Source organism: Callospermophilus lateralis, chromosome 5 (assembly GCF_048772815.1).
Source record: "Callospermophilus lateralis isolate mCalLat2 chromosome 5, mCalLat2.hap1, whole genome shotgun sequence".
Taxonomy (NCBI): Eukaryota; Metazoa; Chordata; class Mammalia; order Rodentia; family Sciuridae; genus Callospermophilus; species Callospermophilus lateralis.
In genome coordinates, this window is record NC_135309.1 from 77,079,552 (window position 1) to 77,094,679 (window position 15,128).

A 15,128-nucleotide genomic window follows, 5' to 3' on the forward strand; every position below is an offset into this window, starting at 1 on the left:
ATTCATATGAGTAGAAATGTTTATATTTCATGTCCACTGAATATTTGCAATCTATACATCTAGTGTGGCAATTAAATGCTACCAAGGAATACAACCACTAATATGTAGCATTGTTACCAGAAAAGGGTCACAGTATTGGTTTTCAAATAGAATAGTTTCTTAATAAATTCTAAGAATTTATTGTTTTGGTTCAGCTTTTTTTATTTCCTAGGATACTGTCTGCTTAGCTGTAGACACAAATCCTGTTTCTTGCAGTATATTTAAAGTGACATCTTTGATAGCTGCCACAGGGTCACTGAAAGCAGAACAGAAGAGTGCCTTATGCTACAGCTTGGTCCCTGGATGAGGAACTTCAGAGCAGGCATGCTTCTCAGCAAATGTCTAGACGTGCAAATGAGAACACGGTCTACTTTTTATGACAGTTGCAACACACACCATCTGTCTTTATAAGGTTTTTTTTCTTCATTTACTGTCAATCAATTATATTCTCCCTACAAATATTATTCATCAGCTGTACTTCACTGGTGTTTAAGTCAACAGGTGAACAGCTCACTTTTAGACTCATAAAAAGAACGTTCAAAGAAATTGTGAGATTGAGACATAATTATCAGAGAGTATCTAACGGCTCAACATTGGTCCTGCAAATTCTAAAATCAAATTATACCAGTTTGATAATTAAACAGTTGTAGTTTTATCAAACATTAATCTTCAAACAAATTTAAAATATATGGACGGAAGGTGGTTTGTATGTACTTTAACGAGTCTTGTCAATGTAAAGATGTTGGGAGTATCTAAATAAATGAGAAATGAGTTAAAATGCACAGCATGTTTTATTTATAATATTGCTTGAAAGCTATTTTACTGAAGCTCACAATTCCAGTATTATTCATTTAAAAACTCAAAATTATTTCTCACCCATATTGAATTCAGGCATTATGTTTCACTAATGCTTCACAAATCAATACCCTCACTCTTGCTATTTTACTTGCATTTCAGCCATGTTTTAACAAGCTATAGATTATTAAAAATTGTATTCTCTCATACCCATGCCACACTTTACATATTTTTATCTCCTTTGTACAAACTGTCTTATCTTCACAATCTCCTCATTTTTTTTCAAGTGGTTTCATTATTGTTTTAGTCTCCTGAGCTTCAACGTGAACTTCTCCTTTGCCTTTCATTCCCTCTCCTCCCTCATAGCAAGAAGTCTTATTAGACCTTCGCCACGGTATCTTAAGTTTGTCCCTTCCTTTCTAGTCTCCTGCTGCTCATCATAGTGAAGACCTAGATTACCTCATAAAACTCCCATATAGGCTTCCTAGTTTATTGCTTGAATAGACTAGACGTAACACTGCATTGAGCAGGAATAACATTACTCCTTTGCTCAAACATCCATCATTTAATCTGACTCCATTTATCCTGAGCTATTTTATTTATTTTCAACTATTTTAATAAGAACTCTCCACTCAAGCTCAATTTGAGATACCCACTATCATCTTCTCTTGTCTTTCCTTACTGTTACCTCTCTGCTAGAATTCCTATTACTGGTCCAACTGTTCTGATTTACTTAGCCTTGTTCCCATCTGTCCTTGAAAGCTCTGTGCTTTAAGAAACCCCTCAGTCCCAGGTAAATGGAGACACTTTTTTACTCTGTCTATTCCCTTCATTCAGTGAATATACTTTTAGAAATTAGATCTACTATGTTGCAGGCATTATGGTAAGTGCTAGGAGCGTAAGAGAGAATAAAATATAATCCCATCCTCCCACTGTTTAGAATCTGTAGGTGAAATAGGCAATTATAATATGATATGTTATTATCTAGTAAGTACAAGGGATGTAGCTAATAACTAACCATGGACACAATTCTCTTTCAGAGAAGACTTTTTAATGAAAAGATGCAGAAGAATGGATATAGTATAGTAATAGAAATATTTTTGGACAGAATGACTTCTGATTAAGTCAATGGAATAGTTTATATTAAGACTAGAAGATAGAATTAAGTGTGTATTCAAGAACTTCAATCTCTTTTTCTTAATGTAGTATATTTGCAAGTTGGGGGGAAATAAAAGAGTTGCAATATATGTATTTCAGAAAGATTAGAAAGACAAGAGCCGTGATTGTCTGGCTATGCAATTTGGAATTTACATAGGGACAAAAGGCTATGGATAAGTTGTAAACAGGGAAGCAAAATGATAGATTTACAAAGTCATTTTTCACAACCTAGATTACCAATGGTGAAGCAGTCTGGACAAGACAGGAAGAGGAAAGCACAGGCAGGAAGTTAGTATGTAATTATTAACAGCGCTAACGTTTTCCAGGTGTCCACCCAGTGAAATATCCCTCAATGTCTTCCTCTGCTCTGTTTCCAAGTTTACCTCTTAGACAAGATCTGACGAGGTCTCACCTTCTCTAAGTCCCTTCCTCACTCTTCCAGCTCTCACTGATCCCTTGGTTTGGTAGATTGATTCCATCACCTTTTCATGAACTGTTGCCCTCTACCTTCTTATACAAATTATTCTGTTTCTAGACTTGTTAACTACTTGAAGTCACAGGTTATCTTTCTTTCATCCAAGGGCAAAGAAAGTAGTTTAAAAATTAAATTCGTATTTCTTGATTAAATTTCATTTTCTAGCAAAAATGTTAATTACCAATCATTCAAATGAGGTATTTTTCGTATTTATATAATGTCAAATATTGCAGTACACCAGTTTTAATGAATGAAGTTGTTATGAAGAGAAAATCACATTTCCCCAAGAACAAGCTGCTTCATTGTAGCTTCATATTTGCATCTTTGACTCTCAAAGTACCAATGATAGAAAGGGTAGAAGGTACCTTAATATTGGAAACTAGAAATATGCCTTCCTTCTCCATTTCTAAAACGTGTACATGTTTTCTCTTTTGCTTCCTCTTTCTACTTTCTAGTTTCACCCTTTTGTATGAATGGAATGGAAGGTGGGTTATGGAAAGGAAAGCACTTGTCTGAGTTAGAAAGAGTGTCCCTCCTGGAACAAGATTAGATGGCACTCACTTATCAGCTCTTGGATTCAAGGGAGGTTCATATGTTTATAGGTTCATATATTCTGATTTCTCATTCTTTTTTATTTTTTTATTTTTTTAAATATTTTTTTTTTTATTGGTTGTTCAAAACATTACAAAGCTCATGGCATATCATCTTCCATACATTTGATTCAAATGGGTTATCAGCTCCCATTTTTACCCCAATTACAAGTTGCAGAATCACATCGGTTACACATCCACATTTTTACATAATACCATATTAATGACTGTTGTATTCTGCTACCTTTCCTATCCCCTACTATCCCCCCTCCCCTTCCCTCTCCTCTTCCCTCTCTACCCCATCTGCTGTGGTTTAATTCTCTCCCTTTTTTTTTTCCCTTTCCCCTCACAAACTCTTATATGTAGTTTTATGTAACAATGAGGGTCTCCTTCCATTTCCATACAGTTTCCCTTCTCTCTCCCTCTCTCCCACCCCACTCGTCTCTGTTAAATGTTAATCTTTTCCTCATGCTCTTCTTCCCTGTTCTGATCTTGGTTGCTCTCTTTATATCAAAGGAGACATTTGGCATTTGTTTTTTAAGGATTGGCTAGCTTCACTTAGCATTATCTGCTCTAATGCCATCCATTTCCCTGCAAAATCCATGATTTTGTCATTTTTTAGTGCTGCGTAATACTCCATTGTGTATAGATGCCACAGTTTTTTAATCCATTCATCTATTGAAGGGCATCTAGGTTGATTCCAAAGTCTAGCTATTGTGAATTGTGCTGCTATGATCATTGAAGTGGCAGTATCCCTATAGTATGCTCTTTTGAGGTCCTCAGGGAATAGACCGAGAAGGGCAATAGCTGGGTCAAATGGTGGTTCCATTCCCAGCTTTCCTAGGTATCTCCATACTGCTTTCCATATTGGCCGCACCATTTTGCAGTCCCACCAGCAATGTACAAGTGTACCCTTTTCCCCACATCCTCGCCAGCACTTATTGTTACTTGACTTCCTAATGGCTGCCAATCTTACTGGAGTGAGATGGTATCTTAGGGTGGTTTTGATTTGCATTTCTCTGACTGCTAGAGATGGTGAGCATTTTTTCATATACTTATTGATTGACTGTATGTCTTCCTCTGAGAAGTGTCTGTTCAGGTCCTTGGCCCATTTGTTGATAGGGTTGTTTGTTATCTTATTGTTTAATTTTTTAAGTTCTTTGTATATTCTGGATATTAGGGCTCTATCTGAAGTGTGAGGAGTAAAAATTTGTTCCCAGGATGTAGGTTCCCTGTTTACCTCTCTTATTGTTTCTCTTGCTGAGAAAAAACTTTTTAGTTTCAGTAAGTCCCATTTGTTTATTCTTGTATTTAATTCTTGGGCTATGGGCGTCCTATTAAGGAATTTGGAGCCCGACCCCACAATATGTAGATCGGAGCCAACTTTTTCTTCTATCAGGTGCCGAGTCTCTGGTTTGATATCTAGCTCCTTGATCCATTTTGAATTAACTTTTGTGCATGGCGAGAGAAAGGGATTCAGCTTCATTTTGTTGCATATGGATTTCCAGTTTTCCCAGCACCATTTGTTGAAGATGCTATCCTTTCTCCATTGCATGCTTTTAGCGCCTTTATCAAATATAAGAAAGTTGTAATTTTGAGGATTGGTCTCTGTGTCCTCTATTCTGTACCATTGGTCCACCTGCCTGTTTTGGTACCAGTACCATGCTGTCTTTGTTACTATTGCTCTGTAATATAGTTTGAAATCTGGTATCGCTATACCGCCTGATTCACACTTCCTGCTTAGAATAGCTTTTGCTATTCTGGGTCTTTTGTTTTTCCATATGAATTTCATGATAGCTTTATCTATTTCTACAAGAAATGCCCTTGGGATTTTGATTGGCATTGCGTTGAACCTGTAGAGAACTTTGGGTAATATTGCCATTTTGATGATGTTAGTTCTGCCTATCCATGAACAGGGTACATTTTTCCATCTTCTAAGATCTTCTTCTATCTCTCTCTTTAGGGTTCTGTAGTTTTCTTTGTATAAATCTTTCACCTCTTTTGTTAGGTTGATCCCCAAGTATTTTATTTTTTTTGAGGATATTGTGAATGGGGTAGTTTTCCTCATTTCCATTTCAGAGGTTTTGTTGTTGATGTACAGGAATGCCTTTGATTTATGCGTGTTGATTTTATATCCTGCCACTTTGCTGAATTCATTTATTAGTTCTAGTAGTTTCTTTGTAGACCCTTTTGGGTCTTCTAGGTATAGGATCATATCATCCACAAATAGTGATATTTTAAGTTCTTCTTTTCCTATTTTTATGCCTTTAATTTCTTTTGTCTGTCTAATTGCTCTGGCTAGTATGTTACTGATTTCTCATTCTAAAGATAATAAAATCTACATGGCAAGACTGTAGTGAGCACAAGAACTGGGGCAACTAGATGGCATTCCCATGCATGCTAGTTATAATAGTAATTATTATCATTAACTTTCATTTTTCTCATATTTATTTGGTGTATTAGAGTTGTATGTAACAGTGGGATTTGTTGCTACATATTTGTACATGCACATAATATAACAATATAATTTGGCCATGATCATTCCCCAGTATATCAGATTGAATTAGGGAAAGTTGAGGATCTGGCTTTTCAAATTGTGCTTACATTCTTATTCAAGGAGGATATTGATGATTCCCAGTGTTACATGGACTATAACTAGTACTTTCTGGAAAAGTGCAACATGAATTTTAATGGGCTTTTAAGCCCTTCTAACCTTCCTCTCTCAGCATTTTATTGCTCTTGTTCTTCAAATAGGCTTAGTATTTTCACATTGCTCTTTGACTAACATAAGTTTTTCTCCCCTTTGAGAACTGTATTATTTTATTCCTCTTATTTATGTATTCTATCTGTACCTAAATCAGAATTATCTTTTCCTGAATATTACTGCATAGCAGTATACTATAGCTATGTAAGAAATATTTAAGATAAAGAGTAAATACTTAAGATAATGAGTAAATAGAAACTTCTTCCTGCTTTCTGTAAGATGAGTACATATTTTGAAAGTGGAACTTCATGATATATATAAATTGCTAATTGCTACAAAAAGTTTTAAAGGGAGGTATCTTAGATATTTTTAATCTTCTTTGCATTCACTATTCTTTTCTCCTATTCCAATTTATTTATGTCCTTATTATCTAAAAAAATCTTCCAAATAATAATTGTATCAGTAATTTCTTTTTGCCTTTTGCATTATTTTAAGTTTTCTTCTTGGTTCAAATGCCAAGTTTAATAAAGCTTTGTTATTTTGTTGTTGTTGTTTTACAATGGCAAGTGATTTTTTTTCCTTTCCCCCTGATTTATTATAAAAATTCACTCTGGTAGATTATGTGTTTATCCTGCCTTAAGCAAATTCCTCTTCACTTGAATTTTAAGGACTTGTTTTTCCATGTGGTTCACAGTTTACCCATGCATATTCTAATTTATGAGGTGTAGTAGTTGGGTTCAGTTTATATTTTCAAATGGTTAGGATGTTAGATATTGTGTGCTGTTATAAAGGAATAAAATCAGTTAAGGGTCAAAATTTCTAAAGCTTGTAATTTCAGACTTTACACTATTATTATGAATTTTGATAAAATTGTTTTTCCCCCACCTAGCTATACTACAGTAAGATGAATAAAATAAAAACTTTCCAAAGAATGTTTCTATTTCAATAGGTCACCAAGTGGTCTTTGTTGGATACTATGGCTTAGTGTATAACATGGTGAAAATGTTGTGGGAACTTCGGGATGATGAGGAACAAGATGGATTTAGAAACACTATATGGAAAACATTACAAATAACAAAGGATTATGAGAAAGATGAACGAATCCAAAATGCAATCAACATAGCCCAGGTAAGAAAAAATACTGCTTGAAAAATTGGTGCTTCTATCATCAGTTATCTTGCTTGTCAATTTATTCTTTATGCAAAGAATGAGCAAAAAATGTTCACATTCAGTGGGTCCTGGTGATTCACAGTGGATAATATCATTTCTAAAATTGAACATTACCCTATATTTCTTTTTCTTTTTTTTTTTTACAATTGTATAGACTACAGTTTCTAATGAAACAAATAATAGGATAAAATGCACAACCAAATAATGTGTTTTTTGTTTGTTAGTTTGTATTAGTACCAGGGATTGAATTCAGGGACTCTTCACCACTGAGATACATTCCCAGCCCTTTTAATTTTTTTTCTTTTTAATTTTGAGACAGGGTCTTGATAAATTGCTTAGTACTTCACTAAGTTGCTGAGGCTGGCTTTTTTTTTCTTCTTAGATATACATGACAATAGAGTGCATTTTGACATATTATACATACATGGAGTATAACTTACCCTAATTAGTATCCCATTCTTGTGCTTATACATGATGTGGAGTTAGACTGGAGGTATACTCATTTATGAACCTAGGAAATTTATGTGTGATTTATTCTACTGTTTTTCCTCTTCCCATCCTTCCTCCTTTCCCTTCATTTCCGCTTTGTCTAACCCACTGAACTTTTATTCACCCCCATCCCCACACTTGTTGTGTGCTGGCATCCACATAACATTGAGCTATTTTGTTTGAAGAGAGTTTGAGCTCTAAATGGTGGCATAAAACCAGACCTCCAAAACCTTTAATGGAAACAGAAATAAATTCAACAAATCTATAAAAATACCCATTAGCAAGGAACGATTCCACCACAGAACTCAAATTTGGTGGAAAGTGCTGGTAGACATGAAATAGGTGTTAGAGTGAAGTGAGATATCAAACCCCTATTCTTTTTTTCTCTTCAGAGAATTTGGTGAAAAACCTTGGAAATTATAGGAGTTTTAAGGAGTAAAACATATCTCTAGTTTGAGGGTTGTTGCTAGGGCATGCAGTGGAAAGATGCATATAGAAACACTTTCACCACGTCCTGCTAACAGCTGTCAGGAGGGGCTGTGGTTAGGATTCAAATCGGAGGGATAAGGGGCTTTTTTTATGATTTTTACCAGTATGAGGAATCCAGAAACGTGTGTACACTCTTGACTGTGTCCTTCTTCTGTAGTTCAATGGACAGAAATACCAGGAAGAAGGCTGAACACAGTCATATTATGATACTGGACCAGAGAAAGGCTAAAAGTGGCCCTAACTTCAGTGATTTCAACAAACAAAAAATAAATAGGGAAAGTCAAAGATCACTTTATTGATGTGCCCCCTAGTTTTGCAACTCTGTCCTGGCTTCTCATCCTGTTTGACAAATGTGTTTGGAAATGGAACTTTTATCACCTGGTTTCTAAGTTAAAAAATTTGAAGCACATCCTTTAGTTAGTGACGGCACCCAAACATATTCTACTTTTGTTAGTATAGTAATAACACACTAAAGATGTATGTCAGTAAAGAAAATACAAAAGCATTTTTAAATTTTAAGATAAATTTATTTTTAACCAATATTGAAAAACATAAAAATTATACATATTAATGGGCAAGATATGATATCTTGATACATATGCACATTGTGTTATATTTAAATCAGGTTAAACATATCTATCTCATCAAAACTGTGTCACTTCTTTATGATGAAAATATTCCAAATCCTTTCTTATAAGTTTTCGAAATATACAGGACAATATTTTTATCTGTAGTCACCCTGTTGTGCAGTAGCACATCAGAACTCCTTGTTCCTATTTACCTACCACACATTGACTAACATTCCCCCATGCCTCCCTTGCCCCCAAGAGGTAGTTTATTTCAATGTTATATGCTGATACCCTTAGTAGATGTTTTTTTATATATATATATATATATTTAACTAATAATTGCAAGTAAATTAATTTTAAATATTAAAAGAAATACTAAGATCACCTCTAATGATTAAATTTAATATTTAAAAATTAATAACAAATGTATAAAATATTAAAAATAAAAATTATTATTAAAATCAGTAAAACTTGGAAATTAAAACATGCCTTAAGAAATAATAGTAACAAGTATAAGAATAATTTTAGTAACCTATTTTTAAACACTAGCCATTTTTTTAGGTGCTAGAAATACAGTGTAAAGAGCAGATATATATTCTCTTAATTATAGAGTTTGTTTTGGGGAAACTCACAGTTAAAATATAACCCAACAAATTAAAATATAATTATTAAATGGTGATAGCAGCTGTGAAAAAATGAAATAGAGCAAAAATCACTGGAATGAGATTGAGTCCTGTCGGGGTAGATGCCCTGGCTGGAGTGTCAGGGAAGGCTCTCCAGATGGCAGTATTTGCAAGAATGAAACAGCGAGAGTGAAGTGGCCAGAAAAGCAGTAAATTCTGATAGAAAAAACTGCAGAAGCTCAGAAGCAAGAATTAGTTTGCTGAATTAAGAGATCAAGAAGGCCACTGCGTGCAGACTTTGAGAAGTGAAGGAGAGAAAGGCAAGAGAAGAGGATGGCTAGGAAGAAGTAAGATGGCTACAGAAGACAGAGAAGTAAGCTTCTGGCAATAGTGTGAAAGCATTTCCAAAAAGAGAAAAAAGGAAAAAGAAAAAAGAAAGATATACTTTGTATGCAACCAGAGATATGAAAAATTTGTGCACTATATGTGTATTAACGAATTGCAGTGCATTCTGCTGTCATATATAAATAAAAAATTAATAAAATAAATGAAATTTACAAAAACAAATACAAATGATTTTAAATATTGATTTATAATCTAGATGCAATAAAGGCTTTTGTAAATTTCAAAAAAGGAAGAAAGAAAGAATTTAAGTGGGAGATATCAAAACAATAAAGAAGTAACTCACTAAACATTAAGAAGCATAAAACTGATACATCTTAAAATTGTTTCTTTGGGTAAAATAAAAATAATATGAAAATAGTAGATGAAATAATAGAAAAAAATTAAAAGAACATTTAATAGTCAAAATACAGAGGAGTAAAGGGAATATAACTATAAGAAAGTAATTGTAAAATCATAAAATTATCATTGTGCAACTATATGCTAATATATTTCAAATATTGTTGCAATAGATGACTTTCTAAGAAAATTGATTGATGAAAAGCAAGATTAAAGTATTAATTATTATCACTATAATTTACCATTGTTCTTGACACACTAATCTCCTGCCCTTATATGTAAAAAATAATAGAATATTTGCCACACCATAGTACCAGATTAGACTAGTAAAGCATTTAGGGACAGAAAGAAAATAACAGAATTTAAATTCCAACTCAACATAGTCACTTTGGACCTAGACAAATTATCTGTCACAATCTTAATTTTCTTATTTTTGAGATGGGTGCTCAGGGGCGCTAATACTATGGTATTTCACTGCATAATCATTTCAGATTTTGTCTTTATTTTTATTTTTGCAAAAAAGTGGGGTGTGACAATTAAGTGAAGCTTTTAAAAAAATGTGCCAGTATTATTAAAAAATCATTTATTACTAAACTGCCTTTGGTGCAAGTTTAGGATGCATGGAATACTAGTAAATATATGTTAATGCAGTGGCAATGATTATGCAGTAAAATACAGTACTCACAGACAAGGTTAGTTACTAAAGGTAACCCAGGAGGCAGAAAACTGATAGAGAACACAGAACCTAGAACTAGGTCACCTGGATGCACGTGGAAGCTCTACCACAGTAGCTAGGTGACCTTGGGCATCTTTGTGCCTCAGTTTTCTTCGCTGAGAATAAAACTTAATAATAATCTAGTACTAGACTTGTGATGATTGAGTTAATATTATAAAGCACTTAAAGAGTTTTCTAAAGAAAAAGACACTGAGATAAAAGTCATTATACTCTGCAGTACAATACTTCTAAATATTTCTAAAAATAGGATTTATTATGTAGATGCTATAATGGAACTGGTAGCAGGAAAATTTTGCTTTAATAGAAAAAAATTCAACAGTACATGTTGGTATTTTCAGATGAAGAAATTAAAAATAAAGCTGAACAACATTTTAAGGTAGTAAAGAATAAGTAAACTACAGAGAAAATTGATGAATTTCTCTTTTTTTAAATTTTGTTTTAATTAGTTACACATATTAAGTTTTATTCTCAGGGAAGGAAACTGAGGCACAATGACCTTGACATATCATACATTTGAATCAGATGGGATATAATTTCTCATTTTTCTGAGTATACAGGTTGCAGAATCACATTGGTCATGCAATCACATATATACACACAGTAATAATAATGTCTGTTTCATTCTATTATCCTTCCTATCTCCCCATCCCCTCCCCTCCTCTCCCATCACTTCTCTCTACCTAATCTAAGGTAACGCTATTCTTTTTTTTTTTCTCACATCTTCATACATGTATTTTGTATAATGATGAGGGTCTCCTTCCACCATCCATGCAATTCCCCTTCTCCTTCCCTTTCCCTCCTGTTGTTTCTAACTGGACAGTCTTCAAGTTGTTGCCAAACTATGAGACCACAGGCTTAAAACAAATTTACAGCACTGATGGAGTAAACATGTTTTGGGGGTCTCACAAATGGCTTTATTTATCTGTTTTCAAAATAGGTGAGGGAAAACTTGGTTGGTATTGGTATGGTTTTTTTAGTGCTGAATTATTAGTTTTAGATTTTAAAATGACTGAATGCTATGTGTAAAAAGTCTCATGGTCCTTCAGCTTTTATCTTCAGGCAATAGGAATGGATAGCTGTGCTAATCTCTGCAAGACCAGTGCTTAGCACTGCCCAAAGCATAAAGAGAGGAGGTGGTTTATAGGAAGTGATTTTTATGAACTGTGAGACCATGCTAACCAAGCCCCAAAGTGCTCATGTTAGTATAGGTTTTCTATCGCTTTCTTCTTAGCTGTGGATTGACTTTCAAAATTATCCCAATTTACATAATATATTATTTAGTTATCTAACTTAGAAGTTTTCCTGTTCAGCATAGACAAGAGGCAGATCTGGACTCACCCACGTCAAAGTCCTTCTCCTCAAAGTTAAAAATGTATTTTATAATTTCTAGGTTTTCCTAGTTCTGATTGAATGACAATATACATTTTCTTCAGAAGGAACAAATATGATTTTGTGATACTTTATGGAACCCTATGATATTGTAAAATTACAAAATTTTACTTCTTTGTGTCTTAATTTGAGGCAGGATAAATTTGTTGTCATTTTAAGTATACTTTTTTCTGTCATTGAGATTTTCAGTTCTTTCTAGCTTTCATATATTCAATTTTCTTAATGTTCTTAATGACCTATTTTCCAATCACAATTAATGTTCACAGGATACAATTAATGTTCATAGGTAGAAAGGGCAATTGATTAATTCACTCTGTCAATGTGTCCTCAAAGCATGTGGGTGGCCATTATAATGACAATGAAGAGAATTTACACTCTAGAGTCTTAGTAGAAAAGTAAATTAAAGTTGCTATTTGATCATGATTTGGAGTAATATCACTATCTAAAATCCAACTTCATCATTTTCTCTTGATATTCAGATTTTTTTCCTTTTAACAAGATAGATAATCAGAGGACTGCCCACTTGAACCAGTGTTTTTTTAACGTAAAGGACTTGCTTTTATGTAACTCTGTTTAAGTTTTAGACTTCCTTTTGGATTGAGAACTCAGAACAGAAAAGCAAAATTTTTGGATCTACTGTGGTGATGGCCACTGTATCACAGAATATCCCCACTACTAGAGTTCAGGAAATAAATTCTCCTTAGTTTCATGCACTCTCTGATACCTTACTGATTTTGTATAAATGTTTTCTGGAGCTTAAAATAATGAGAGTCAAATTTTTGACCAATTTCCAACAGAAAAAAGAGGAGGGCCTATATTTGTCTCATATATCCTTATTTTATTTTGTGGTTTGTTTCTATGATTTTTTAAAATTCTTGATATTATTCTGTAATGTTACATCTATTTTTATATGCCATCTCAAACCACAAATGGATTATACAATAACTCAATAAGCCAACTCAAATTTGTTATTTCTATAATTAGAATTCTATTTATATGCCTGTTTCCTGGGCCAATCATTTGGTATAAGATGTTCTTCATTCTTCAAGATTTTAGTAAATATCTATAGATAATTACATTTGAAATTCATAAGTCAATCAGACATAGCAAATATATTTTAGATATTAGATGCAGGCAAAGAGCTCATTACTCAGGCAGTGAGCTCACTGAGAATAAAAGAATAAACAAAAGCATAACCACTATGTGTGCTAATTAGTTTTCAATGCTTAATAAGAAGACTTTTAAAAAGTGTTGTCATTCATTTTAAATAGTAAATGGGTGGTGGAGGCAAGTTTTCCTCAGAGAAAAATCTAAATTAGAACTTTCTAAAAGCAGTTATATTAATTTAGGCCTAATACATATTTAATATATAAGAAATAAGCTTAATTTGCATTAGATAGACTAAGAGACAATTCACTCTAGACAGATTTTATTTAAAAGTCAGCTAGAATTAGAGCCATTGGATTATCAAACAATAAAGTATATGATTTAAAATGTTAGTGATACAGTATTTAGTTGATGACTGAAGTACCATTTGATTTATTTTGAATTCTCTTAATCTAAGACACTACATTTGGAGTAAGAGATTTCATAAAAGTTTTCACCTAAATTGTAAAAAATGTGAAATAATCATCTCTTAATTATTGAGTACTTACAAAATCAATTCAAACTTGCTTAATTATATGTAAGAGGCAAAAAAAAAAAAGGCTTAAAAATGACTTTTACACACAGCTTTGCTGTTTTATTCAGAAGACAGTATCCAGAAATAAAAAAACATTGGAACATTATACATATGGTTAGCCCCATCAAAATTCATAGCATGCAAAAGAAGCTTAGATAGATGTTTAGTCACTAAATTTTTCTTATAGTAGCAAGACATAAATTATTATCTTCAAATAGTATGTGTTCCAAAAACTTAAATGAGAAGTATGATTTAATGAAGAAAGGTGACATTGTTGAAGAGAACATCTCTCAGATAAGGACATGTCCTTAGCCAAGTAGAAGTGAGTACACTGTGAAACAAAATTGTCAATCAGACACAGCAGTCGAATTACCTAGTTGACTTGCCTGGTTGGGATTGAGCAGTAGTGGGTGTTAAATTTGAAAGATATATTTGAATTACCAATCTAATGTAGTGGTGATTTAGGTGATTTCTTAGAAATAGAAATCCTAAATTGGAAGAATTTGTTTTGTGGAAATTTGTTGGCTCTACTTGAAATTTAACTGTTTAGTACTTAATATCATGTACAATTTCCAGTATCTTTTATAAAGTACTGAATCACTTGTTTGGAACATATGATGTATTTTTAGAGTAGTCACCTCCAGTTTATTCACAATTCCTTCTATCTGTATTATTTTGTCCACATTCAAATTCTTGAGTTGGCTATGTGCCCTATTTTTAAAAAATATTTATTTTTTAGTTGTAGTTGGACACAATACCTTTATTTTTTAATTTATTTTTATGTGGTGCTGAGAATCGAACCAGGGCCTCGCACCTGCTAGGTGAGCGCTCTACTACTGAGCCACAACACCAGCCCCTATTTTTTGTATTTCATTTGGAGACAGGGTCTCATTGAGTTGCTTAGCACCTCGCCTTTGCTGAGACTGACTCTGAACTCCTGATCCTCCTGTCTGAGCCTCCTGAGCTAGTGGGATTACAGGCATGCACCACTGACCGGGCTCAAGCATGTTTCTACACTGAGGTCTGCTGTCTCTTGTTCTCTTGGAACCCTGCAATTTCCATGTCAAAAAAGAGCCCATTATCCAGTTGGAAGTTGAGGCAAAACATGGAACCAAGAAAAGCCATCCTAACTGATCCAGTCCCCTCCTTAAGACTAGCCATTCTCCAACTAATTTAACAGCTGACCACAGATAAATGAATGAGCCCAGTGAAAAGAGAACTATTCTGCTGTACCCAGCTCAAATTGCTGACTGTGGAACGGTGGGATAAAAAAAGGTCATGTTAAGCCTCTGAGTTTTGGGGTAATTATTTTCAACAGTAATAAGAGTTTTATGTTTGAGAGCTGCATAAATTGGACTTTAGCCTCATACATTGTTCAATATGAAATTGTTTCTTTCATATTTATCATTTTTAAAAGGAACTAATAATAATAGTTAAGATTTAAGCATTTACTGTGTGCTGAACGCTAAGTATTTTATAT

At 33.5% G+C, this 15,128-nt stretch overlaps 1 protein-coding gene across 1 annotated transcript in view; it reads left to right on the top strand.

Moving 5' to 3' along the window:
* The window catches only part of Tmem232 (transmembrane protein 232), a 207,262-nt gene that overhangs the window by 77,457 nt on the left and 114,677 nt on the right, over positions 1–15,128 (top strand). The window contains exon 10 of the mRNA XM_076857676.2: positions 6,711–6,889. Within this exon, the coding sequence (XP_076713791.2) occupies positions 6,711–6,889 (179 nt within the window). The remainder of the gene's footprint in view (positions 1–6,710; positions 6,890–15,128) is intronic.